Source organism: Scophthalmus maximus, chromosome 4, assembly GCF_022379125.1.
Source record: "Scophthalmus maximus strain ysfricsl-2021 chromosome 4, ASM2237912v1, whole genome shotgun sequence".
Taxonomy (NCBI): Eukaryota; Metazoa; Chordata; class Actinopteri; order Pleuronectiformes; family Scophthalmidae; genus Scophthalmus; species Scophthalmus maximus.
In genome coordinates, this window is record NC_061518.1 from 5,362,374 (window position 1) to 5,387,773 (window position 25,400).

General features: G+C 40.6%; 1 protein-coding gene across 2 annotated transcripts in view; it reads right to left on the reverse strand.

Moving 5' to 3' along the window:
- Positions 1-23,913, reverse strand: part of trip4 (thyroid hormone receptor interactor 4) — a 65,104-nt gene extending 41,191 nt beyond the window's left edge. The window contains exons 1-11 of one of the 2 annotated variants that reach the window (XM_035628703.2): positions 23,718-23,913; positions 22,098-22,276; positions 21,843-21,970; positions 21,471-21,689; positions 21,302-21,380; positions 21,114-21,219; positions 20,787-21,002; positions 20,551-20,680; positions 19,938-20,131; positions 19,707-19,831; positions 19,473-19,564 (exon numbers count right to left, since the gene is read on the reverse strand). In XM_035628703.2, the coding sequence (XP_035484596.1) occupies positions 19,473-19,564; positions 19,707-19,831; positions 19,938-20,131; positions 20,551-20,680; positions 20,787-21,002; positions 21,114-21,219; positions 21,302-21,380; positions 21,471-21,689; positions 21,843-21,970; positions 22,098-22,276; positions 23,718-23,797 (1,548 nt within the window). In that variant the 5' untranslated portion in view covers positions 23,798-23,913. The remainder of the gene's footprint in view (positions 1-19,472; positions 19,565-19,706; positions 19,832-19,937; positions 20,132-20,550; positions 20,681-20,786; positions 21,003-21,113; positions 21,220-21,301; positions 21,381-21,470; positions 21,690-21,842; positions 21,971-22,097; positions 22,277-23,717) is intronic. The other variant, XM_047331639.1, reaches the window with a different exon arrangement.
- Between the last annotated feature and the right edge of the window lie 1,487 nt (positions 23,914-25,400).

Below are 25,400 nucleotides of genomic sequence, written 5' to 3' on the forward strand. Positions count from 1 at the left end.
GATAAAAACCGTGATAGTTGTATAATCCTCCATCAAAATTTCCCTTTTTCGCAGTGATTTAATGTCTGATTAGATTTTAAACTGTCTCTATTACTCAAATGGATTTAATGTTTTTTTCTTCTAACCAATACCTGAAACCACCGGGCCCCAACAATGTAGATCATTTTATTATTTTTTATTATTGACATTGGTTTGTATTCTAAAGGGGATTTATTGACAATAAGGAAAATGTAACACTAGTCTCGTCTTTTAAAGGTTCACCTCGAAACACGACAATAATGTTGACACCACCGCCGACCCTTTCTAGCTTTGGTTTAGCTTTATTCACAGAGATCAAAATGTCCCCCTTGTAGCAAATTTACGCCCATCAGATTAAAAAGAAGGAATACTGACTTTAGACTAGCCAGAGGGGACAGAAATTCCTACAATGTAAAGATTGATCCGGTGAACTGTTGAGACCGCGCAGTCCTCCTCAAATAGCTTTACTTAGCTGAGCAGCCTGATTGAGTCTTCCTTTAAATGTACATGCTCGGCACTTAAGAGGACACTTTAATCCACGAGATTTAACTCTGTGCTCAGTGATTATTTAAGAACCATTAGTCACAGTCACTCATTGTTGAGTTTACACAAAATCTGATGTAATTCAATGGTTCAGCAGGGGTTTGATTGGAACAGCAGTTCTTGACCTTAATCTTGTGAGAACAGAACTGAACAGGGATTCATTTTGATCCTAAAAACACAAACAGGACATGATTTTCTAATGAACTTTAAATGCTATGAGAATGTGTTCCTGGTCTAATCCAAAAGGGAAAAGACAAGGTAAGTATAACTGCCAAGATGACTGACAGAAGTAGTGATATTGGGTAAGTGGTAAAGGAGAGCGTCCAAAAGGAAGAAAGTAACAAGAGGCACTTCTTAAAAAAGATGAGTTCAGCATCATTTGAAATGATTAAAGAGAGATCTCACGTTACACAAGATGGCTGTGTTGCCGGAGGTACTCAAGGAAACAAAATGGTGGTGGCCTTGCTAAAATCGGATGAAATGAGCGTGGCTGCAGTCGGAGCCCGAGTGTGCTCATGTGAGACCCCGCCAGTCGCCTGCTCTTTCATCCTCCATTAGCTAATTAGCATTTAAAGCTGTTGAATGTGCCGCTTTGCCTCGCCACCTCCCCCCTCCACCTAATTGTTTCCATTCCATGTTAATCAAAAGGGCACGAAACATTGTGGCTCTGTGACACGGAGGTTTGCTGAAGCCCTTCATGTTCATGATGAAGGATCTAATGCAGTCAGATTGGACCCCCCCTAACCAATGCAATTAAGGCAGAGCTTGTTGAGAGACACAGGTATTGAATTAAGAAATTGCTTTGTGGATTTACAGGGGGAAACACTACTTGGCGACAATGACTGTCACAATGAATTCAGTTAAGAGTGATCCACAGTCGTTAATGTGACGGTTTCCTAGTATGGTAGGTCAGGGTTACAGCCCCAGGGCATTCTGGGTAGAGGGATAGTGTTTTACATGGGAGCGATCTGAGGGTGTATGTATAGTTACTGTGACAGGTGCATTAAAATGCCTCAGTGTGAGTCGCGTATCGCTCGTCGGTTGCTTCAGGCAGATTTAGTTGCCATTTGAAGTCAGACGGCAGTAAGAAGAGGATTCCGCAGCCTCCCCTTGCTCATGGACTCGGCACAACAGAGCGTGTATTTCCCTCTGTGATTCCCTCTGTAAAGTGCCGTGAGATAATGTATTTTGTGATTTGGGGCTATACAAACAAAAAGGAACTGGGATTGAATGTCTCTGTTTGAACAGGCTCCAATTAATTAAAGGACCTCAACCTAGGAGTACAATTATTAGTCATGTGTTTGAACCAAGGGGCATTTTCACAATGAGTTTTTACTGCTGATCATGTCGTGTTTGTATAATTCAGTCACCTTGTACGTTCACTCTTTGGGGAAATACACTATTCTCCTGCAGAGAGTTATTGAATTGAAGAAACTCTCAACTTAGCTTAGCTTAGTATAAACGCTTGGAACAGAAGGAAACCATCTGTCCCCAGCAGCTCTTCAGAACTTTAATTGGTCATTAATTAACATGTCAAATCTCGTTTGTTTAATCTCTAAAAGAGCTAAAGAGTAAAAAACAACATGTCTAATGGAAACTTATGTGCAGGGCTAGTTCTTCACCAATAGGCCGTCACTTCTTATCGTCCTTACCTTTGGACAAAGGCCAGGCTAACCAGCTGCGGGCGTTAGCTTTGTGTATTTCCCAAAATGTAAGTATTTCTTTAAAATATTGTAATTACGTAAAACATAATTCAGGAGTTTTTGAATTTTATTTTGTTGCGTAGACTATAATGTTTTATGTTTTATCAGTTTACCTGTCCAGAGAATGGAAAACCAGCATGAGCGCTAACAATTTTAACTGAAGCATCTTTTTATTTTCAGACTAAACGCACTGCACTGCTTTGATAATACGTGCTGAAGCAGGTTGAGTAGGAGTAAGGAAGGAGGCAACGGGCTTTTGACATGTAGCTGCAAGATGAACAAAGGAACTACAAAAAAAAAGCAGAAGGAAGAGGTGAAAAATTTGTAGAGCTCCACAGCTTGTTCGCAGAATGCCAGTTCAATACACTGACCTCTATTTAATTTGCTGGGATCAAGACAGGGGGGGATTCAACAATAACCAACTGTGATAATATGAAATTCACAAGTTCATTGGAAAAAGTAAAAAGGGGGACGGTGGAGTAGAAGCTGCTGGAAGGAAGCAATTGGTTATAAAAACAGTGGCTTAGAGGGCAGGGAGAGGGCAGAGTGGCCTTATTACTCATACCACACAACCCCGTAATAAAGTATCATGTACTGAGGTTTGTACTTCACGAGTCTTTCATCAGCTTTTCTTTCTCAACACATCCTCCGCCTTCCACTGCAGTCTTAATACTTAGTACAGTCCAAAATACCATGAGTTACAACCAGCGTTTGATGAAAACAACATCCATCTCAATAAAACCAGCTAATGCAGAGCCAGGATTTGAGAGAGGGAACACAAACCTTTGAATCCGAGCTTGTCAAGCGACAGCTCAACAAGCCAACACTGTTCCCTCTCCGCTCTCTACAATGTCTCTCTCTGTGGCTCTTTTCAGCTGCTGTCGGCAATTAAGGGCAGCAGAGACAAGTAATCTCCTTCTGGGCAACAGGGCCAGACCAGAACAGGCATGTGGAGTGGGGCTGTGCAGTTGGGGGGGGGGGGCTGCGAGGCTGGTCCCAGCCTCAGTCTTAGCCAGGCCCTGCTTGGCTGCACTCAATCTCAGCCCAATAAAAAGCCCTTCATTGGCAGGGTGCAACTGAGCCAGACGGGCTGGGAGCATGTGGCTTTTAAAAATGAGGAGGGTGGAATAAGGAGGAGGGAGGCACAGCATGAAGGGAGAAGGAGAGGGGGAGGGGGCAGGGAGTGAAAATAAGGAATATGATTCAGTGAGAACGGCGGATAATAAGAGTATAAGGTGAAGGGAGAACACAGGCAGGGATTTTGATAGATAGGGAACTACACACAGCCAACTGTGTCTTCCCAGAAAGGACACTTTTGAAATACTGCTTGGCCAGTTCTGTCAAGGCTGGTTTCACTCTGGGAATGGAGAAACAGATGGATCGTCTCTGAGCTATGGGCTTCATGTGGGAGGTGAAAGGGTGTTGTTGGGAACCGAGTGCAACAGCAATCCACCAACACCAATCGCTCTTTAATCCATCATGTTCTCCAAACATACGCTGACACATTCTGTACAAATATGATAATACATACATACATACATACATGTATGATTTTTCACAATATGTTAATTTTAAAAAGCTGCCCCTTAAAATATATGAAAAATGTACCCAAACACTTTTTTTTTATTATGACAATGGATGTCACAGAGTGAATAAACCAAGTGTATCCATTAAAAACCTTCCAGTGCAGATTGACACTGAACTGTTGATTCGTTCTATTATTAATCTTTCAATGACTTTTTAATACTACACACTGTTTACACAACTTTCTAATTAGGGCATTGTTACTAGGGCCGTCACGTTTTTAAGCGGTCAAGTTTGAATGAACTCTTAAATGAAAATAATTTGTCCGGAAAAATTAAAATGCAAACTAAAAACTTTAATTTGTAAAGAAGAAGAAAAGGGATTGGCTCAAGGAATATGTTTGCACTATCGTTAACATTGCAAGATAGGTTTTTTTGGGGGCATTTTGACCAATTTCCCAGAGAATAATTAATGGATCTAAATGGAAAAAAAATCAAGCACATTTAGTGGACTGATATACGAGTCTGTGCAATCGGTGCAGCTTGATTGAATTTAAAGGGAACTCTTGGGCTTTGGTGGAGGTTTGCGCTCTACTGAGTGCCATTCTAGTTTCTAATTGTCCTCATATTTTAATAGGAATCCTCTCTGTTTCCTGATTTATTCCCATCTGCTGTTCGCTGTTAATACAATCTCTTACACTCCTGCATCTGTTTCACATTAAAAGGCCTTCCAGCGGTTGAGGAGAAAGAATCTTTTTTTCACGTCACATTTGCTGTGAAACATGTGCAAGTAAGTGTTGAGTTTCATTAAGAGCAGTTAGACATCATGAATGCGCAGCAAAGTAAAGCTGATCATAATGAATTAGGTGAGTTGCTTTGTATTTTACTTATCTTATACTGCAAGTTCTGGCTTTTGTCTATGAATTCAACATGACTTACTCAAACTAAAACACCTTCACATCTTTCCAACATCATATGTACAATATTTAGCAGTACCATTGTACTCATCATTGATTTTCCATGTCTTAAGATGTGACTTTGCCAACTCAAACATCGGAAAAGGTAACTAACTGGTGGCTGCATCAGTTTGGTATTTAAATCCAGATGGACAATTTTGTCTGTGCGCAGAGCAGCTCTGGTGGAATAGGAATATTTTTGGTTTTACTGGTTTATTCATGGGAACAAAGATGCTCAATTTCAAGGTATCAACAATTCATGCAAACAGCTTCACACAAACAGTGTATCTGCTGGTGTATGGCAAACCGCCAAATTATGCCATGCATGTGAATGTGGCCAGTGGCCATTTCAGAAGCATCATTGATTTCAGTTGTCTCTTCGATTTCATATTCTGCATTAACTGGGAAAACATTTCTTTTGCAGAAATCTCACAATCTTTACAATATCAGAATCAGAAATAGTTTATTGATCCATGAGGGGAATAGTGGAAAAATGGACAATAAAAAGCAGCAAAACATTTTAAGTGACGAACAAGTGATCTAGTATTTAACATTACCCAAAAAAGCAACGATTTCTCGAGCAACAGGGGAAATCACATGGCCAACAAATGTCAGACACCTTTTTACAACCCCATTTAAAAGTGGGAACAAAAGGTGAAAACATATGGAGCCTCAGCTTTGAATGGACACGGGCAATTTGACATCAACCCAAACCAATACCAAACTTGAAAAAATCTAAACGGGCAGCTGTTGTCGCTCCCATTGTCCCTTTCATTGAAGCAAGGGCACAACGAGTTGCACAGGGCTGATTAAAGATTTACCATACTCCTTCACCTACAGAATCAACTGGTGTCAAGTTGGAGGGTGAACATTAATTATCCAGGAGTGTGCAACACTGGCTTTCTGAATTTGTACATTATTAATATCCGCGACACAACGAGAGACATGTCTCATTATTAGAAGCTCGGCACCAGGGGCACGATTTTCAAGTAGCTGCCACCGAGTCGGTCTGCTCATCTGCAAAAACATATTTCCTTCACTTTAACAATGACACACTTTGCCCTGATAAAATCCCAAGTTAGTGCATATGTAACCCTCTGTACAATAACTTTTTTAATCAAACCATCACTGTCACAATTATATTAATCTAACAAGTGAGGAATAAAGGATTTAGGATTTAGTGACATTGACTGTGATGCCTTTGAATATTTGTACTGTGGAGTGGGGTTTAACAACCAACTGTGTGTGTGAGCAGTTGAGTCTTTATTACAGTTTTGTTGTAAATGACTTCAAGCTGTCAGTCGCCCAACATCCCACCAATAAAATTCCCCCCGGAAGACCGAGGAGCAAAAGGTATTAACATTTATTTTTTACTCCCCTGCAACATAAGCATAACAATTCAGTTCTGCAAAAAGGAAAAAAATGTTTGTAAAGGGCAAGCCATACATGAGCTTGTGCCAGTGATGACAGGTGTAGTGAAGTCATGTGTTTTTGCAGAGAGATTCACGCAGACTTCCTCACTTAACCCAGTTCCACTTTCCCAGCCATGTTTATGACTTCACCTCCTGCGGTGGCCCTCGGGCAAGAGGAAAACAAGACCGCATCACTACAGTCAAAGCTTTTTAGACTCAACAAGCCAACTGCTGGAACCTTCGGAGGAAAAGGCTTCTCTCTCTCTTGTGCTCACAGTTGAGCTTCTGTTTGTTGAGAGCAGGAGTCTTTCAAAATAAAAAAAAAATAAAAAAAAATAAAAAAAAGTTATAATAGATTTATAATGTGCAGTAGAAAATGGCATTTTGAGACCCTGACAAATTCTGTAAACGCTGCGACAGCGACAAAATATCATGAAAAGCTTTTAATAAAAAGTGGTTCCGAATTAAAAAACCCCAAAACATGAAAAAATAAGTGCATGTTATTATATTTGAGCTGAAGTTGACAAGCTGCTTTTACAAAGATAAATAAAATCCAAACCCTTCTTACTAGTTTCTTTTACAACACACACACACACACACACACACACACAGGTGCAGACTCAAACACACAGCCAGAGCCCCTGGAGACAATTACCATGTCTGCTTTCAAACCTCGACATCAAAGAACAATCCAGGGAATTGGAGGCATTAAAACTTCTTATTTTCCACCACAATCTGCCTTTATCGTGCCACAAATCCCGCTCCCCTTAACACAGGTTCTGCCGGCAGAAAAGGGCTCGTATTTTAAGTGAGGTAACAAGCCACTTCACTGTGGGCATTTGATTTCATAATGTGGAAATTGAGAAGGACCGGGGAGTTTATGAACATGTCCGTCTCTTGAGGTGAACATTTGCTTTGATATTGTGACGCTCGGGGTACAGCCCCTTCCATCTGTGTTCACTCAGCCTCTGTGGGAATAACGGTCTCTTCCCTCCTCTGGAGGCTGGCAATGAGCCTTTTAAGAAAAGGAGCACAGAAGGAAGGCTGTCCGCCGATTCTTATCAAAGGCCAGTTTTAGGTTTCTCTCAGACCATGGGTTAGGAATACAGCTTACAATAGATAAGGTGATCCTACTTGTACGTTCCGAGGGGAGAGCACAGTGAACCGTTTCACAGAAGGTGTTGAATAAGAGCCCTTTATGACTCCCTTTCAATTGATACTTTCGCAGGTTTTGCGTAAAAATATTTTTGGGTTAGAAACCACTTGGAGATTACATGAATTTTTCCTTGCAATAATACGGCACAAACTTATCATTGGCTCTGAGAAATAGAGGCCAAAATAAAGCCCCAATGCTCCTTAGTTGCTGCTGTTACACCCATCGAACTTTTCGTTTTTGCATATCAAATATGCAGTTTACAATGATTCTTGAAATTCTTAGCAGTTATCTAAAAGGCAGGTCCGTCATTTCACAAAGTAGCAGATAAAAAGCAGCTTCTTATTTCTAGCCTCGATTTTGCTGGCGGAAAGGAAAACGGTCCCCGGCAAATTTTTATCAGCTAAGCTATCAGCTAAGGTAAGCTTAGCTCCGTGATGTGCATAATGTTTTCAGCTGACTCCAAGATCTTGAAAAAGGATCTTAAATATTCACTTGATGGCTACATACATGATAAAATATTTAATGACTAAGGCTAAAAGCAAAAAGTCAGCTGGTTAAGCGACTTAGACATGGAAATAAAGGAACAGCTTTGGTTTGGTTTTGCAGCGTAGTCCTGGTATTATGAGGCGGAAGATTGTAATATCAGACGGTTGCTATTATTATTCTAATCGTTTTTATCCTTAAATCTAATACAAAAAACGACAGAGCTGCTAACATTTGCCCAAACTCTGCAAAATGCTAGATTCCACATAGTTGGGAAATACTTAACAGATTATTTGATAATTGCAAAAGTTTATTCAGTTTACATTAACCCAGCAAATTAATATAGTTAGTCAATTGTTTGGAAGAAAGCGAGTTAGCCGGCAGGTCTTGTTAGAGCATAAACAAGACAAACGCAAACCTCAGAGTTTAGTGTTTTTTGTTTCAGCATGTGGAGAAATAAAAATGACAGTTGAGTATTTGTTAAATAGCATTTTATAAGGTTAATTTGAACTTGAAGTCAGAGGAGAGGGTGATTCAGTTGCTTCTGGGCAATTCAAATATTATAACGGTGACATCTGGCCTCAAAACTCAAAAATAGCTCACAAAAAGTCAATTTAAATGTATGATTTTTAAAGAAAAGAAGGACATACTCATCCATGGTAAAATCAAGGATACAGGTCATTGGCTTTAAAACGCATGTTATTTTTAATGTACAATTTAAAGATATGTGAAGTGCCAGCATTATTCAAGAAATTATGCTGAATCGTAGTCTTGCTACACTGACCGCCAGGAATTTGAGAGGCAAGGAAATCGTGCTGCATGTAAATCAATACACTACATTGCACACTGAGCCTGCAAAAGCAATTGATGGCATTTTTGCTCAGTGGACCATGGCAAAAAAAGCTTGTGCACTGTGTGCTCCAAGAAAATTTCATGACATATGGCGAAGGCAGCAGAAAGAAGCTGAGCTGAAGCTGGCAGCTAAGAGAGTATGACAGCAAATTCCCAATTGATTTTCAATACCCATGTTAATGGCGCCAATATTTTAATGGTTCAGTCGCATTTTGTATCAAATATATGTATACGCTTATGCATTTACATTAATGTTAACAATTAACGTTAAAATATATCTAACATAAAGCTCATCTGTCAAGGATTTAAATCAAATTCAGTTGAATCTAGTACAATCTTCACAGACACAGTGTACAGCTTTATACGCCTGAGGTGGATACTTTTTTGCAACTTGGTTAGAAAAGTGTTTAATTTATCTGTTAAAGTTGATAAAACATTGTAAGGTAATTTTCTTTTTTTTAAGTGGTTAGGTAAACAACGATTATCTAATGCATGAATTTTCCAGAGGGACTTTATGTGAGAAGGCAATTGTGAGAGTGTTGCCTGCCAGTTACGTAATAAAATGTCCTGAAAATGTCCAAGAATGTGAGAATACAGAAAGAAAATCTGCAGAAAATTCACAGCGAGTGACTGGGCGTGTTGATGACTGTAAACAAAAAGACTGCTGCGTTCGTCGGTTGTGAAAAGGGCAACCTCCAGACAATGTTTGGACCCATTTTTTCTGAGATCTTCTGGAGTTCGTGTCTGAAAACAACTGAACTGAAAAAACGCTTTCTCATTATTGACATTATTGACATAATGACATTATTTCCAATAGACGTGATTTTGTTAACCTGAATTGAGCCATTTGGAGCAATGATACAATATTTTCACTTTATTATTGATGAGGTTTTAAATGCAGTTAAACAATCCTTTATTAAGGTTGAGTGTTTTATTGTGACTCAAAGGCAGGTTTGTACATTTTATTTCATCCTTACTCTGAGTAAAGAGTGAGCTGCTTTTCAAATGATCCACTCTCAGGTAAGATAAATTGGTCCGACACTTTTTGTAGTTTCACCTCAACACCCCTCAGCTCTGAAGTTGAAAGCTGACCCAAAAGAGCTGGGCATGAAGGCAAAGACGCTGCAGCGAGACGACATTGCTCAAAGGGAAAAAAAAGAGAGTGTCATATTTGACGTTAATTCTTGCTTGATCACGCACACAGGTATCTGGTGCTATGTGGGCCAGACTGTTAAGTCCCTGTCTCCCACTTTGCATATCACTGGAGCCTCATTGAAAATAATGATCATACTCCTCATTAAAACAGAGAGCAGCTCGTATCAACACACAATTCCCTGTGTTGTGGAATTAAGACGTTTACTGAGTGAAACCAACACAGCTCATCCATTAAGACAAACAGCACTAACTCCATGTCATTTAATGTTCAAATGAATCCTTTTTTTAAACTGAAATTTAGTTATAGATGATGAATCAATCTGGTTCTCTCTTGCCAATGTTTCTCATCAGTTTTCAAGTCAGGCATATCGGGTGAACAGACTGGGCAAACCATCTTTAAATGCACTGGCAATCTTCAAATAACTAACAATTGATGCCCAAGACAAGTGCTGGCACAACCTAGGTGGCATCTTTCTTCTTTCTTCTGTTCTGCTGCCAGTTACATGAAACGGAAATTAATTCTGTAAGTTCTCCAATTAATGGGCACTTCAAAAAATTATTTTTATTAAACCATCTGACGATTTGAGCAGATCTGTGACCATCTAAAATTCTAAGGGCTAGACAGATGTGGTCGCTTATCTTAGTTTCATTTTCCTTCAATATGATTGTGAGTCTGACCTTGAAAATGACCTGTGCGAGACAAGATTTTACATAAACTATTATGTGGGAGCATTTAGTGAAGATGGAAACAAAACGGTATAAGGTAGACAATAAGACAGATGAAATGACAAAAATATTTACCCTAACAAACATGACTGACAAGGTCTATTAAATAAAGTAAATATCAGGAAGCACTAAAATTACATTGGAGAGAATAATTATTAAATATACATATTTCAAATTCATTGTCAAGTTGTATTTTGTAATGTATTTTATCCTTTCTTTTAAGTCAGACTCATTGGCTTTAAGTGCAAGCATAAACATATTTTTTTAGTTTGCTGCACACAAGGGGAGAAAGATTAATGGCACTGGGGGCATGGACAGTCTCCTTCGCCTCCCCTCTGTCTGCGCACTCTCCTCCTCTCTGATGTCGCTAGCAGGAAGTTGCTGAGCCGACATGTCACCCAGCAGAGTACAATTGAGTTTGTAATCTCTGACCCTGCAGTGGCAGAGAGTCTCTTGCTCCCTGTCTCTCTGGCTCGCCCTCTCTAAGAGAGATACTTGCAGTAATGCTGCTGCTGGGTTGGGCTTGGCTGGATAAAGATCTCTACTCAAATGAACACACAGGGCGTGTGTCACATAAAGCAACTGCATAGGCATGCCTGGGGAATGTTGGCAAAAAAATGCACATAATGAGCTCAGGCGTAATGACTGAAGTAATGCCTGCTCTCACATTTGGACGGGAACAGGCACAAAGAAAAGTGATTAAATTGAGAGCATTTTCGTGTTCCTGATATAATCATAGCAGGGAAACGCGGTCGCCCACTGGTTTTGAGCAGAGTACTTACTGACTACACCACATAACCTTCATTCATTTCCCCATTCCAGAGCAGAAAACTGGCAGAGGCGGCGGCCTCATGAGGAGCCATTTTGGGGCATCAACAACAAACACCAGATGTGGAGATGGGAGATGAATGTCAAACATATTGATTCTATGCTTCATTAACGTGGGGGCCTAGAGTTTCCCTGTGGCAAGGCACCAAATAGATCACAACGTTAGAATCCACAGAGGTCTTGTTTTATGTAGACACTGTTCGCCACAGCCAGGGTCTTCATTTCAAAGCGAGCACAAACTGAGCACCGGAACACTGTTCCATAAAATAAAACACAAAAAAAGCTGTTCCAGTTACATATGTCAAGACGTAGGGGTTGTCTGCAAAACCACACTGACAGAATTACAAACATACCTATTGGAAAACCTCAATAGCTAAAAACAATAACAGACTCTCTTTACACAGCTGTAAAGACTCAAAGATTCTGTGATGTCCATTGACTATTATTCGATTCATTCTCTTTACTACCCGCCCTTAGTACATTTAGCATTATTCGGAAGGTTTTTATTTATTTCTTCCATATATGATGTGTGCACGATTTTAATGAGCTAGCAATCTCAAAAAAACACTATTATGGTTTGCTCAAAATGCAATGCGACAAGGACATTCCATACACAGCTAGGTAGGAATGTGTGAGGCCTAAGGGTATATACGCATCATGCCTGCCTAGCGTACCCTGCGTATGGTTAGTTTATTTGTTGGCTTCAGACATTAACGCGATGCACCCAAAAAATGCAATACGCACATTAACGTTAGGGGCAGTGTAGGGGCAAATACTAAACACTGTCATGGGGTCGTTGATTTAAGGGCCTCACGTATCATCTTCCATGGCACCGCGAACGCTTTTTTGGTAACGTAATCTCAGAAGTGACCATAGGCTAACCACCTTCCTTGTGGCCATGTTTTTTTATTCACAGAATGCAAATCCGATAGTTCTGTGCGGCCTGAGTTCTGTGCCGCGCCCTCTAGTGGGACACTCCAGGTAACATGCATTGAACACAGCAAGTATTCCTCTGGCTAAAGACCCAGTAAATATAAAAACGTTTAAAGCTCCAAAATAAATAAAATCTACATTTCACTAAAACGCATCAGACAAAGATCAACTCACATCAAATGAGTATTCGTGGCGCAGGTAAATTTCTTTCTCTTGTGAATCAGCATTAGTTCTTTTATTAAATACATTGTGACCAGTTACGGGTTTACTCAAGTTTCCGCCACTCAACATGTATTGTTTAAAGCTTGAACACAATATCATTAGACCTGCTAAAATTTGAAAAATATATTCGTCTCAATGACTGAACACCAATGAGTTTGTCTATTGAGAAAACAAAACCGTCTTATTTTGAATGCAGGCAGTTACAAAACAAGAACTGATTGCCTCGGTAGGTTTCATATCTAGTCATTCCTATTCTGTTCCACTCAATGAGATTACTCAACACTAATATTACCCCTGCAGGGTTTTCTGTTTATGTGCTAAAGGATTGTGCTGGCGTAATGACTACATAAAGGCTTTGACTACATTTTTCCAACCCAGAAAAGAGGGGGGAAAAAATTCTCTTACAGCTTAGAAATAAATCACGAGTTGAAGAGGTCTGATTCAGAAGAACAATAATACATCACATCACTTTTAAAGAAAAGATAAGATGAATTTGATACCGTTTAGCATTCAGCCTAACACTTCATACAGCTTCGGCATTTGGTTGCCTCTCTTTGATTCCGACTTATTTTCATCAATACTGCCGTCTTTCTCTCCATCAAAGGAAGCTCTCTAAAAATGTATCTCATGCTGCCTTTATCGTCGCTCCAAATTCCTGTGATCAGCATTCAGAGAGAAGGAACAACTCCTATTAAATGAGCAAAATAAATAGGAAGGGAGAGGTGGCGATAATAAAGGGGGGGGATAGAAAACTGTGTGACATTCAATGAAGTGGTCTGAGGACAGCATTCTAAAGAGTGTAGCAGACCATTTGAAGTCTGGCAGATGGTTCTATGTATTTTTCATGCTGTTGAAAAACCTGTGACTGAGGTTTGGTTGGTTGTCATCCAGTGCCTGGGGACCCTGGGCTGAATGGATTCTACACACCACTGCAGAATCACATGATGTCTGACCTCTCTGCCATGGCAAACTGCCCGGCAAGGGAAAAGGGAGGAAGGGGAGGAATGTGACTGGTTAGTGTGTGACTGGATTGTGCAGAAAGAGATAGAAAGCAAGTGAGAGCGACGAACAATTGCCTGTAAGCGTGCACGTCTGTTCACTGAGCATAAACTGAATCGTCCGCACCTGCATACAACTTCACGGCCCTGACCTGAAAACATACTGAGAGAAAGTGTGGAAAAATATGAAGATGGAATGGAGGAGGAAGGGGGGGGGGGGGAGGCAGCCACTGCTAAGGATTCACACAATGTAACAGTGAGAGAGAGGGTGAAGAAAAATAGCATTGCCTGACTTCCCTTCCTTTGGAATGCATCCAATGTATCCTGTGAGAGAGAGAGGGAGAGGGTGTGTGTGTGTGTGTGTGTGTGTGTGTGTGTGTGTGTGTGTGTGTGTGTGTGTGTGTGTGTGTGTGTGTGTGTGTGTGTGTGTGTGTGTGTGTGGCATGCTGGCAGGAAGGCTTTCAGCATATAAATATCACATTACCACACAAGGAAACGCAGGCATCAGTCCGAGCTTCCAGCCGGCCTAACAAGCACAGGAGCTCCACTCTGGAGGTCAGAGGGAGAGCTTAGAGCTTACACACAAAATGGAATTCCACAGAAACCCGCACTTCTTTTAACAGATAAGTGGCTCTGGTCACAGCTATGTGATGTGGCATAAGTCTATGGTTTCATTTATCTGCCATGCTTAAAGTGTATTATATATATATATATATATATATATATATATATATATATATATATATATATAGTGCTAGAATGGAATTGGGTATACAGTTTTAAAAAAGGCTTCAAGCTGTAATGTAAACAACTTAATAGGCTTGGACTGGACGGTAAAAGGGAATAGTTACAGATTTGCTCTTGGCCAATGAGCACTGACGCAAAGATTACTGAAAAGGGCGGATTGATATTCATGCAGATGATATAATTTGAAACATGTTGTTGTAATGTTTTTGTTTGTACTTTTTGGATTTCTGCAAATTGCCGTATTTCACTGGTGTTCCTCAGGGATCGATTCCAGGTCCACTACTTTCATGTGTGCTCGTCAGGAATCTAATGTTCTATGTTCTGATGCAGATAATGAAATATATAGAGGCCTTCAAACCATGCATATATGCAGACAATACCGTTAAATATTTATTAGGTATATAGAAGGCAAATGCCAAAAGAAATGACCGCATGAAAGAATCTGAAGTTTTAAAAAATGTAGACATTATTGGGGCATCCTACTCTTCTAATCTTTTGTATTATGATTTCATCATTTTCCTTTTCCCCTTTTCAGCAGAGAAATTGTTTTATTGTACTGATGTAATATGTTCATGTAGTAAAAAAAATTGCTCTCCTTTCAATAACTTCTAACTGCTAGTGCAGTGCTTTTAGTGTCATTGGCATTCAAGCCTTGATATGAGTTTTCACAGTAGACATTTTGACTTGTCATAGCAAGAGAAGCACAGGTGTTACAGATGTTAATAACATGAACTGCTCCACTCTAGTGTTCCAGTATGCCATGACATTGTGACAGTGAGCCAGCGTGCAACATGCCAGGACCCTGAAACTGAAGTATCTACAACTCATTCATCACCTTTTATCTGTGCGCTTTTTTCCCCCATTATGACAAGTCGAAAATGTCTTCTATTCTACTGCAAATGCCTTCTCTGTTTTCATTTTGTGCAACAAAGCTGAATTGATGTTCGTTTAGCCTCCTGTGAGCAGAACCGTGACAAAATGACTAAGGAGAAATGTGAAACCCGAGTCTGCACCAGTTGGGAGCAACTGCAATAAACCATCCGGTACAAAGCATGTCTGAAGTATGTGTGTATCTGATGTACATACGTGCCAGGGGACCTGCTGTATATCAGCCTTCAACAGACCCCCAGCTTAATAAAACATGCTTATCTGCGAAACAGGAGATACCACAGACGATATTACTGTTCAAAATCCTTTGAATGGTGAAACTTACAGATTGCATTACAATGCCAACATTTCATCATCGGGAAATTCATATGGCTCTGTGATTAGATAATGGACGTAAAGATCGCAAACACAGAAACAAAGCCCCCTCTTGCCCTCACAGTCATTTCATATAGAAAAATCAATATGGCACTGAACAGTCACTGGATTTGCTCTCGCCATGCAGCCTCAATAGATTAGACCCTTTTCTGCCTTTTATTCATGCAGCTCTGCAGCTGCTGAAATGGTCTGAGGAGCAGAGTAAGAAATCATACCCTTATTAAGAGTGAGGATTGATCCGTTCAATTTTTTCACCGCAGGAGCACGTTGATGGTGAGATCCCAGATCTGTGCAGCGTGTGATGTGCCTTTTGCTTGTGCTTGTGGAACCGGTATGAAATGCTGAGGATGGGTGTGTGCATGTAGAGGTAAATGTTAAAATGCAAAGAGACAGTAATGCAGTCATTTTAAAATACTGCACTGCCCTGGTTTGACTGGAGCTCTGTGCCCATCCTTTTTAAAACTGTCTCACTCTGCCTCTTACAGCAAAAACATTAAGCAATTTTCAAATCAATGTACCTATCTTTGTCCCAACCCCCCCCCCCCCTCAGCTGCCCTCAGCTGCAGACAGGTCAGGTGTATCTCTCCACCCATTGCTGAGTGAACATGGGGGGGGGGGGGGGGGGGGGGGGGGGGGGTAGAGCACAGATCATAATGGCTGGCCAATTATCAGCAGCAAGGGGATGCTGGGGAGTTGGGAGTAGTGAGAGATTATGGGGGAGAATGGATCAATACACCAGTCAGTTTCTAATGAGAGAATGAATTGGTCCAAGTCAAGCAGATGGAATTCCTGCTCTGCCTGGGGTGGTCTTCCTGCACAGTCTGCCAGCAGGGTATCAGGGCTTCTGCTGCTGCTGCTTTGTACAACAGCGCCCCGACAGGAGAGCGGCTGCCACCACAACGGATCCGTGACATTTCGAGTGTTTACTACATTTGGGGGCATTTTCGAGGTTCACACTGTTTATCTTGTGCTCTCCTGATCTACCCACATTCCACTTTCTCTAAATATTTCATACATCACTGGGGGCAGATTTAGAAGAGCGTGAAGAATAATGGCTGTCTGTCCTTCACCATCCCCCCTTTAACCACCCACAGCTGCCAGCACAGGACAGTAAATCCTACACCTCACCCACTCACCCAGCCCAGCAGCTCAGCTGTGTGCTACTAACACAACATGCACTCCTTTACTGAAATTAAAGGGAAGCAGGCTGGAAATGCTAAAATGCTTAACGGTCAACAGTCACTGCTTTTTTTTCCTTCTAAAATGGTGACTGGTATAGGCAGAAACCAACAGCTCAGCACCATCATTAGACCCTTTTGTACCGTAGTTCTTCTCTGGTTGCTCCACTATTTTCTACATCTCCCTTTCTTTCTTTCTTTCTAAGGGGCCTTGTGTGGGGTGGGGGTGTTATTTATGGCTGCTCTGTGCAAGTGGTCACGCACACACGCACACACACACACATGCGCGCGCACACATACACACACAACCTTTCACAGGATGAAAGGGCAGTCACACTGCCTGCAAACATGATTTTACAGCCCTGGGTGGAATGAGCGGTGGTGGAGAGAATGAGGACAGGGTACAAAAGGGGAAAGCCCTTAAATTTACGGGTCCCAGCAGTCAGAATGCAAACCATGTAGCAGCACACCTTTTTTTTTTTTTTAAATAGATTCCCCCCACCCACAAAAACACAGAGAAATAAGAGAAGTGTATTTGTGCAGAAAGACAAATATCTTAAATGCAGGAGCAGAGATCCATGGAAACACGAGTACTACACCCTAAAAAGGGATCATTGCTTTTTTTTTTCCATGGCTCTGTTGTTTGAATTGGAACCGAGGACATGTGCATTTTTCCAAATGTGATCTGTTTCAGAATCCCATCAGAGACGGTGTGCGTACGAGCGTGTGTCTACATGCATATGAGGGCTGGTAGCTTTGCATGGTTAGGGCATGTTTGTACAATGAGTGGCATTTTACACATTTCTCCACTTACACTGATTCACTGCAGACTATGACGAGACATGTAGATGTTAACACAATACATTAAAAAATAACAGAGCGTAGCTTCCATTATATGATCTGATGGTGTGTATTTGCTTAGAGATTTTACTCTGACCGATGTGAGAAAAGCAGAGTAAATATTTTTCTGAAATATCAATTAGCCATTTTATAGTACATCACAACCATACTATTCAAAAAGTAAACACCTACAAATCAACTTGTTCATATTTGAGTTGATGTTTTTAAATTATTTTACACCCAAGAAAGAAATGAGCTGGCAATTTTTTGTGATTAATTGGTAAAAGTGGTTGGAGTATTTACAAAAAATTAACATAAAAAATGCCCGTCACAGTTTCCCAGAGCTCAAAATCACATCTTCAAATTTCTTGTTTCAGCCCAGAGTTGCTGATTCATTTTCTGGCGATTGACTATTCAATTAATAAACTACTCTTTCAGCTCTCATACTAACAAACACACATAATATATACTGTAAATGTATGAGACCAATGGACATCTAACAGTGGAGTCCCTCCCAAAGCTAGAGGCAAATCTGCCAAGACGAGGACGGCAACGTAATTAAGCTTAAATGTTCCACTGACAGCGACTCTGTATATGCACATGATGACTTAATGGGGAGTTGGGTGTATTTCCCAGTTTTTACTTGGTAAATCTGCAATCAATCAGAGTAATTTGGGTGTAAACGCTCAAATAAACAGTTTATGAGCACAGAAAGGCAGTGCTGACCAAACTGCCAATGCAGCAACTCCACACTTTTCCACATCGGATAATTCAAAGTCCACCCGGAGTCCTCGTAACACTTTGGTTGAGGGAGGATTTCACTTGAAGTGTTCATGAACTGACAATCATAGGAAGCTGCAGTACATTATGTTGCTCTGTTAATAATAATCAGAGGGTTATTTTTGCTGTTCGTGTTCTCTGAGCTGTAAGCCTTTTTTGTTGCTATGAATGTAAGATGCTGATGCCATTGATATTTGTGTCTGTGTATACATGTACAACCATTTTCTCTGGTGGGAGGTATATTAAGGGGTTTGGATGTGTCAGTGTTTCACTGCAGAATTTTCCTGTGGCAAATACTGCCTCTAGTGGGAAATACTTTTGGCTGGCAGGGAGTTGCTGGTGAAAAGGTGCAGTCTGACCTCTGCTGGAGAGAGATGATATTGCAAGGATTTTACACAAAGGGCACAATGTGCATCTGAAATACATTCAGTTTCTCTTTTGTACAATTTCCAATATGTACAAAGAGAAATTCTGTAATTAAATCACGGCCTCCCAACGAACATATGAAGTTGTCAAGATTTCAATCTCGTCTGAGCAAAAATTGAATTGGAATCCATAATAAACAAGAGCATTTCCATCCGGTGAATAATTAAGTTGTTAAAAAAAATTCATGAAATTTCCATGATGATGTTTTTGTTGCCTCTACACACTTTAGACTAAACAGTAATTTATGAAACACAGTCTAGTACTTTTATATAAATCAGGTGTTTTCTTTTATGTTTTCAGTCTCAAAGGAAAGAAAGATGAAAAAAAAAAAAATCACACATTGGTGCCCGTTTTGTTTTAACTAGCTGCACTTGGATCAATAAGCAACATCAGCCTGACGTTCAGCAGTAAATAAAGGTCCTCCAAGTCACCTGAGCAAACAAAAGTAACATTGCAAAGCATCACCATGGTTTTTGTGTGGCATCAGTTCATACTTTTACTCAGGTCTTTCTGTCTATCACTTTCCCCTACACCTATTAAAGACAATTATGACATGCTGTCCTAAAACACATGATGTTTTTGTCATTTGCTACGGTGCTATGACCTGGTTCCAAACCTTAATCGCCGCCCACATCTCATCTTTGTTTTGTGGTTTAAGTGAGTCGTAGTAGTGTGAATATTGGTCCTGGTATTCAACTCGTAACTGGTAAAAGTCTGATGTTTTGCTGACCTGTTCTTTGAACTGCTCCTGAGGCAGGCAGTCGCTCATGTGTACGACACCCAACAGGCAGCTGGTGGGGTAGTCCTTAGGAAACCTGGGCTCTGCACAGAGAACAAGCACAATCAAAGATCGACCAACAAGAAAAACTATCGGCATCATATTTTTGTAGCAGAGGTTTTTACACTTCAATTTTAGCAGCTAGAAACAAATCACTTCCAACTGATCCATGTACAGTATGTATACCTTTCTTGTAGAGGTGGCGATACATGGCTTCCACTTCAGCGACCTCCTGAGGAGTGGGCTTCTTGGCTGCAGCAGCAATCCAAAGACGACCACGGTGTGATGTGTACCAGGTTCGCCCCTCTACCCTACACACACACACACACACACACACACACACACACACACCTTAGTACATAGTACTACAAGTTTGTTAAACTTCAAAGCTCATTCTGATTTTTCTTTACTCCTTACTTTTTGATTCCTTTGACCAGCAGCGAGGCCCAAGGTTGATGCATGCTGAGGCACCAGCCTCCGTCAGCCATCTCTTGCAGCTCTTTGTCTTGAAGTCTCAGGCGGTTACGTCCATCTCCTCCCTTGTCCACAGCCAGACTCTTTCCCTTCTCCGTGTTTCTTCTGCTCTTTTCACTGCTTCCAACATTGACCCACTACAAAGTAAATCACAAGTATCATTATCGCAGGCACAACCAGCAGCATGGATACCGTCTGCACAACTTTCATGATGGGAATAAACAAAATACCATGCAAACTAAGTGAAACAGCTTTCAGCGATACCATAAGTATCAATGTGATTTAAACCCATTTTAATGATTTTCCGGTTCAGTTTTATAATGGACCTAAAGTCAAAATATTTTGATCTGCAGTGTTAGAAATGTACCACAAGGTGACACCATTGCTAAACCCTTTACAGGTTTAGCAACTTTATAAATCCCCTAGGGGCAATTCACTTCCACAGCTTAGTCAATTCATAAAAATAATAAATAAAAATAAATAAATAAAACATCAAGAACACAGACTAGCAACAGCATTCAGACATCAACATGCCAGTGATCAACAGAGCACATACCTCTGGTGCAGACTGAGTTATGTTGGGGTTGACCAGCTCTCCGAGGGTCTGCCTTCCACCTTGTCTTTCAGAATACTTTGGTGATTTTGACATATTGTCATTGTTCATAGCCTTGAGGGTCTCATCCAACCTGTAAATGATTGGGGAAAAAAAACACAAAAGGAGAGGGAGTTTATGACAACACAATTTAAATCTGCCTTTGTGGCCTTGATTCAAATGTCGTCAGGTCGTCTCACTTGTTGTAGTACTCGTCAAGGTTGCTTCCTTCGTCAAGCACTTGTCTGCCAGCAAAGTCCAACGTGATCTTCCTGTCCTTGCGAGAGGCATGGCGGAGTTCTCTGAGCTCCTCTTCCTTCTTCCTCAGCTTTTCCCGCTCGCCAGGTGACAACCACTGATTGGATTCCGTGGCAAAGTAGTCAGACTCGTCGTCTAGAACTTGAGTTCTCCGGACACTGCGGTTGAAGGGGACCGTAAATGAAGAGTCAGTGAGTGGTTGATGTTATGATGAAGATAACCTATCCACTCTTGAGAAGCTCTTTTCTCGACTGTGTGTTTTCTGATACCTGTTCTTGTCATATTCCAGCAGTTTGTCCTTGTGTTGCAGAGCCTTCTCCAGGCCAGCCTTCATCTTGGCCTCTTGGTGTGGGAGAAAATCTCGTTCTCCACCGTCTGTCACCATTAAAAAGGAAATCTGTTGTTATTATTTCATAGATTTTAGTATGAAACAATTCTGCATAGTTTGGACTCTCACCACCCATGAGCTTCTTTCTGAGTTTCTGGCTTTTGTTGGAATCCCGTTGCAGGATCTCCTGCTCCTCTCTTGTGCAGACCTGAATCAGAAAAATAAAAATACGAAAACAGTGAGTAAAGAAAACCAAACTGGCAAAGGAAAACTTTTTGGATTACAAGTAGATGCATACCAGGGTTCCACAAAAGAGGCATGGTCCTGAGCCCTCCTGCTCGCACACAATGCGACCACAGCTGATGCAGTTGTTGATGAGCCTGTGCTTTTGAGCAAGGCACTCGCAGGCATGTCGACCGGGGAGTAAGACAGTAAGCCTGTCCTGCCCCTCTTTATTATAGAGACTGACAAACTTACTTTTCTTCTTTGTCGAAGAAGTACAACTGTTTTCTTGGGCCTGAGAAAGTAGGAGACAGGGCAAGAGGAATTAAAAACAATAAGAATGTAAAGGATAACCTACAAGTGAGCTTCATGTGTCGTTATGTCGTTACATATTACATTCATAAAGTAATTATGAAGAGAACAAATGTTTAGGCCCACATGTACTCACCCTCATCAAATCAATGGGGGTTTTGACGGCCTCTGGCTCCGGTTCTGTTTGGCTCACAATCATCAATTCCTGTTTGTTACGGCCCTTGCGTTTGGACTTCTTCTGTGCATCTTTACTCAGGTCAGAATCTAAGAAAGGAGAGCAAATTACCTTCAACAAATACTGTTGATAACTAGGTTTTTTACAACTCATAGGACGATTTCCATACAATCTAAGTCAAGATGCAGTGCACTAAAAGGCATTCATTGGCCCTACCTGATGGAACGGATTCTTTGAAAAGGAAACTACTTCCGGTGTCTGCGGAATGTATTTGAGTCTTCCTCCACCTGCTCAGGAGCTCGTCTATAAACTCCCCCTTTCTCCCGTCCGTGCCCTGCAGGAGGTCTCCCACGTACTCCTCAATCTCTTCATCTGACTCGATGGACAGAATGTATCTGGACGGAATAGCAACACAATAACCATTTTTTTCAAGATTCAACATGTTTCATTGACACCAGAACCATTGTTACAAGTATAATCGTGGGAAAGATAAACGTTTGCCGGGAAGCGCCGTAGTAGCAAAAATAAAGTAGCCGAGTAAGTAAAAAAACAACAAAACAACAATAATAATAATAATAATGATAAAATATATATACAGATAGGATAAAATGTGAGTTTACAAATTAATATATAATAAGGGCTGCAACTAACGTTTATTTTCATTATCGATAAATCTGCCAATTATTTTCTCGATTAATCGATTAGTTGTTTAGTCCATAAAATGTCATAAAATGTCGATCATGTTTCACAAACCCCAAGATGATGTTTTGTTTTTGTCCATAAACAGAAAATATTCACATTTAAGAGGCTGAAATGAGAGCATTTAGACTTTATTTTTCATAAAAACTACTTGAAACGATTAATCGACTGGTAGTCGATTACTAATCGATTAATCAATTAACTGTTGCAGCTGTATATATAATGATAAGATACTAATTAGGAAGATAATATGAACAAATGTATTCGTAATATGTAGTAACAGTGAAAGGCTGGGTACTCTAATCATGCTAATATAGCCGTTGAATCGCACATGGTTGATTGCATATGATCTAACGATATTGCTAACGACATGATGATGATGATGATGATATTAATTGATAATGATGTTAAGGGAGAGAAAAAAATTACACCGCTTTTTCATTACCAGTTTCCCGTTAATCCGCTTCTCCTGCAATTATTGTTTTAAACCAGTGTGTCTTTTCTCAAGTATTGCTTCAAAAACATTCTCGATTATGTATTTTCTAGGAGATTTTTAATAAACTATTGAAGATACTTCAATGGGCCCAGCAGCCCCGGGTCTGTCTTCAATCGGTGTTCATCCAAGCTTCGCAAAACACTGGAGTAACGGCCTACTCCCCCACCATGTCTTGTGTTGAATGTGTTGTGGTTTGTATTGAATATCGTAGGATTATTATTGTTATCTATTTCTTTTATTCCTCCATTTTTTTTTTACCCCATTACTGTGTTTTATGGTTGCCATGGAGCCCCATGTGAGTCTGAAATAAAGATGAATTGAACTGAATCATGCAGGATATGTGTCAACTCATGAAGTAGGATTTTATAGTTTGGTAGATTAGAGAATACACATTGAATCAACACACCTGTCAGACCAGGTGAGCAGCTATAGTGACAAACGTATTTAGCTGTACAGTATGGGGGGGGGGGGGTATTAATTCAACCCGCACATATTACGTTGATTGACGCCATGTATATACGCAGACGATTCATTTTTCTCATTATTGTAAAAACGTATTGCGTCACAGCAGCACAGTTAGCTTGTCCGACATTAGCATGTTGTGTTGGCGGAAAGGTGTCGGATTCGACTCGTTTTCTTACTTGACGATGTCGTCGCACGCCTCCAGCCCAAACTGCTGGTGGAGCTGGTCAACGCACCACCGCAGCAACGCGTCCCACATTCTGCCAACCAAAGAACAATACGACTTAAAAGTCCGAGTTCGAACCTGAACTCATGCCGCTGTGCCACCGCACCGTACCAGCCCAAATGAGTTTCCAGCCGGAGGAATAACAATGTCGCACACGAGTGCGTGGCGGCACAAAAAGTTCCATCCGGAAAAAAACAACGGCTGCGGATTAAAGGTTCCGTCCGTTTCTTCTTTGCGTTTTATTGACGGTTGGCAAACTATCGTATAGAATCATTATCGCCATCCACTGGACAGAAAGTGTGGAACAGTTCATAGGCAAAAAAATATAACTATTATTCCTGTTATTTCTTATTAATTACAAGATGGTGTAGCCTACTTTCCATTGATTTATTTCCAAGCAGACTGTGTGTTTTCATGTGTTGCCTCCTTCATGATGATCAACCCTTTTGTATCAGGTTAGAGACTATGATTTTTTTCACCCCCCCCTTAAATGTTTTGTTTTTTTAATTAGTCACTAGGTTTTTTTCACTGAATAAAATGATAATTTTGAACATATTTTATGTCTCCACTAAATAACACAATGCTGCGTTTATTCCTAATTTGGCCATTCATGCGTGGCGGCGCTGTCCCTTTAAATCACATGTTTTAACATGACGTCGCCTAAATGTTGCATTGCATTGCTTTTGCATTTTATCAATCTGGAAGAGTTTGGGGGTTTGGGTTGTTATGTTTACATTATGTCAATGTGAATGTGCACTAAAATAGAAGGAGTTGAGCTGATCATTTTCAGTATTTACATGTGGTGTGAGCAGCAGTGTACTTTTGAAGCATAAAAAAACAAATGATATGATGGCCCATTAAAAATACAAAAGATACGTTTATTTGTTAAATGTCACAGTACATATGTTTACTTAAAAAAATAAAGAAAATAGAAAAATAAAAAAATTAATTCAAATTACCTGACATAAAAAAAACATTATTTTGACCTCATTCATTCTTTAAAGATCCACTATTTTACCCCTTTTAACACGTTTATATTTGATTTCTGAGGTCCCCAAAACATGTCTTCGAAGTTTCCTTCTTAAAATACCCCTCAAGTCCCTCATGCTGTGAAACCTCTAAAGCCCTCTGAAGCCCTCTATCTCAGCCTTTCTCTGGGTGAGCTGTTTCTGTGTCTGTTGCTTGTATGTCAATGAACTTCGGCTGGTTTCACCCCTCTCAGGAAGTGGATGTGGCCTAGTCTTTCTGGGGCCTCGCCCCTTTGTTTACACTGAGCGAATACAGACACTGTGTTCACGGCTTTCACGGTATGAAGTTTTTACAAAAAGCTAAATGAAAGCACGAGTGCAGGGCCAGATTACCGCTATAACTCTAAATAATAAAGTGGCGTTCAGTCATGCTTTATTCAATCGGCCCGTCCATCAATAGTATGTGCTCTACAACATCAGCTGCGGCGCTAATGCAGAATGTGGACACTTCTGTGTCCGTTTATGCAACCAACAACAGGAAATGGAAACATGGCCGCGGCGAGATACGTTTAGCAGGTTTCAGTGGGCGTGAACCACACGAGCTCCGGGTGTGTGACACTACCTGGAGGAGGAGCTGAGGCCAGGCTGAGGAGCAACGTGACGTAACG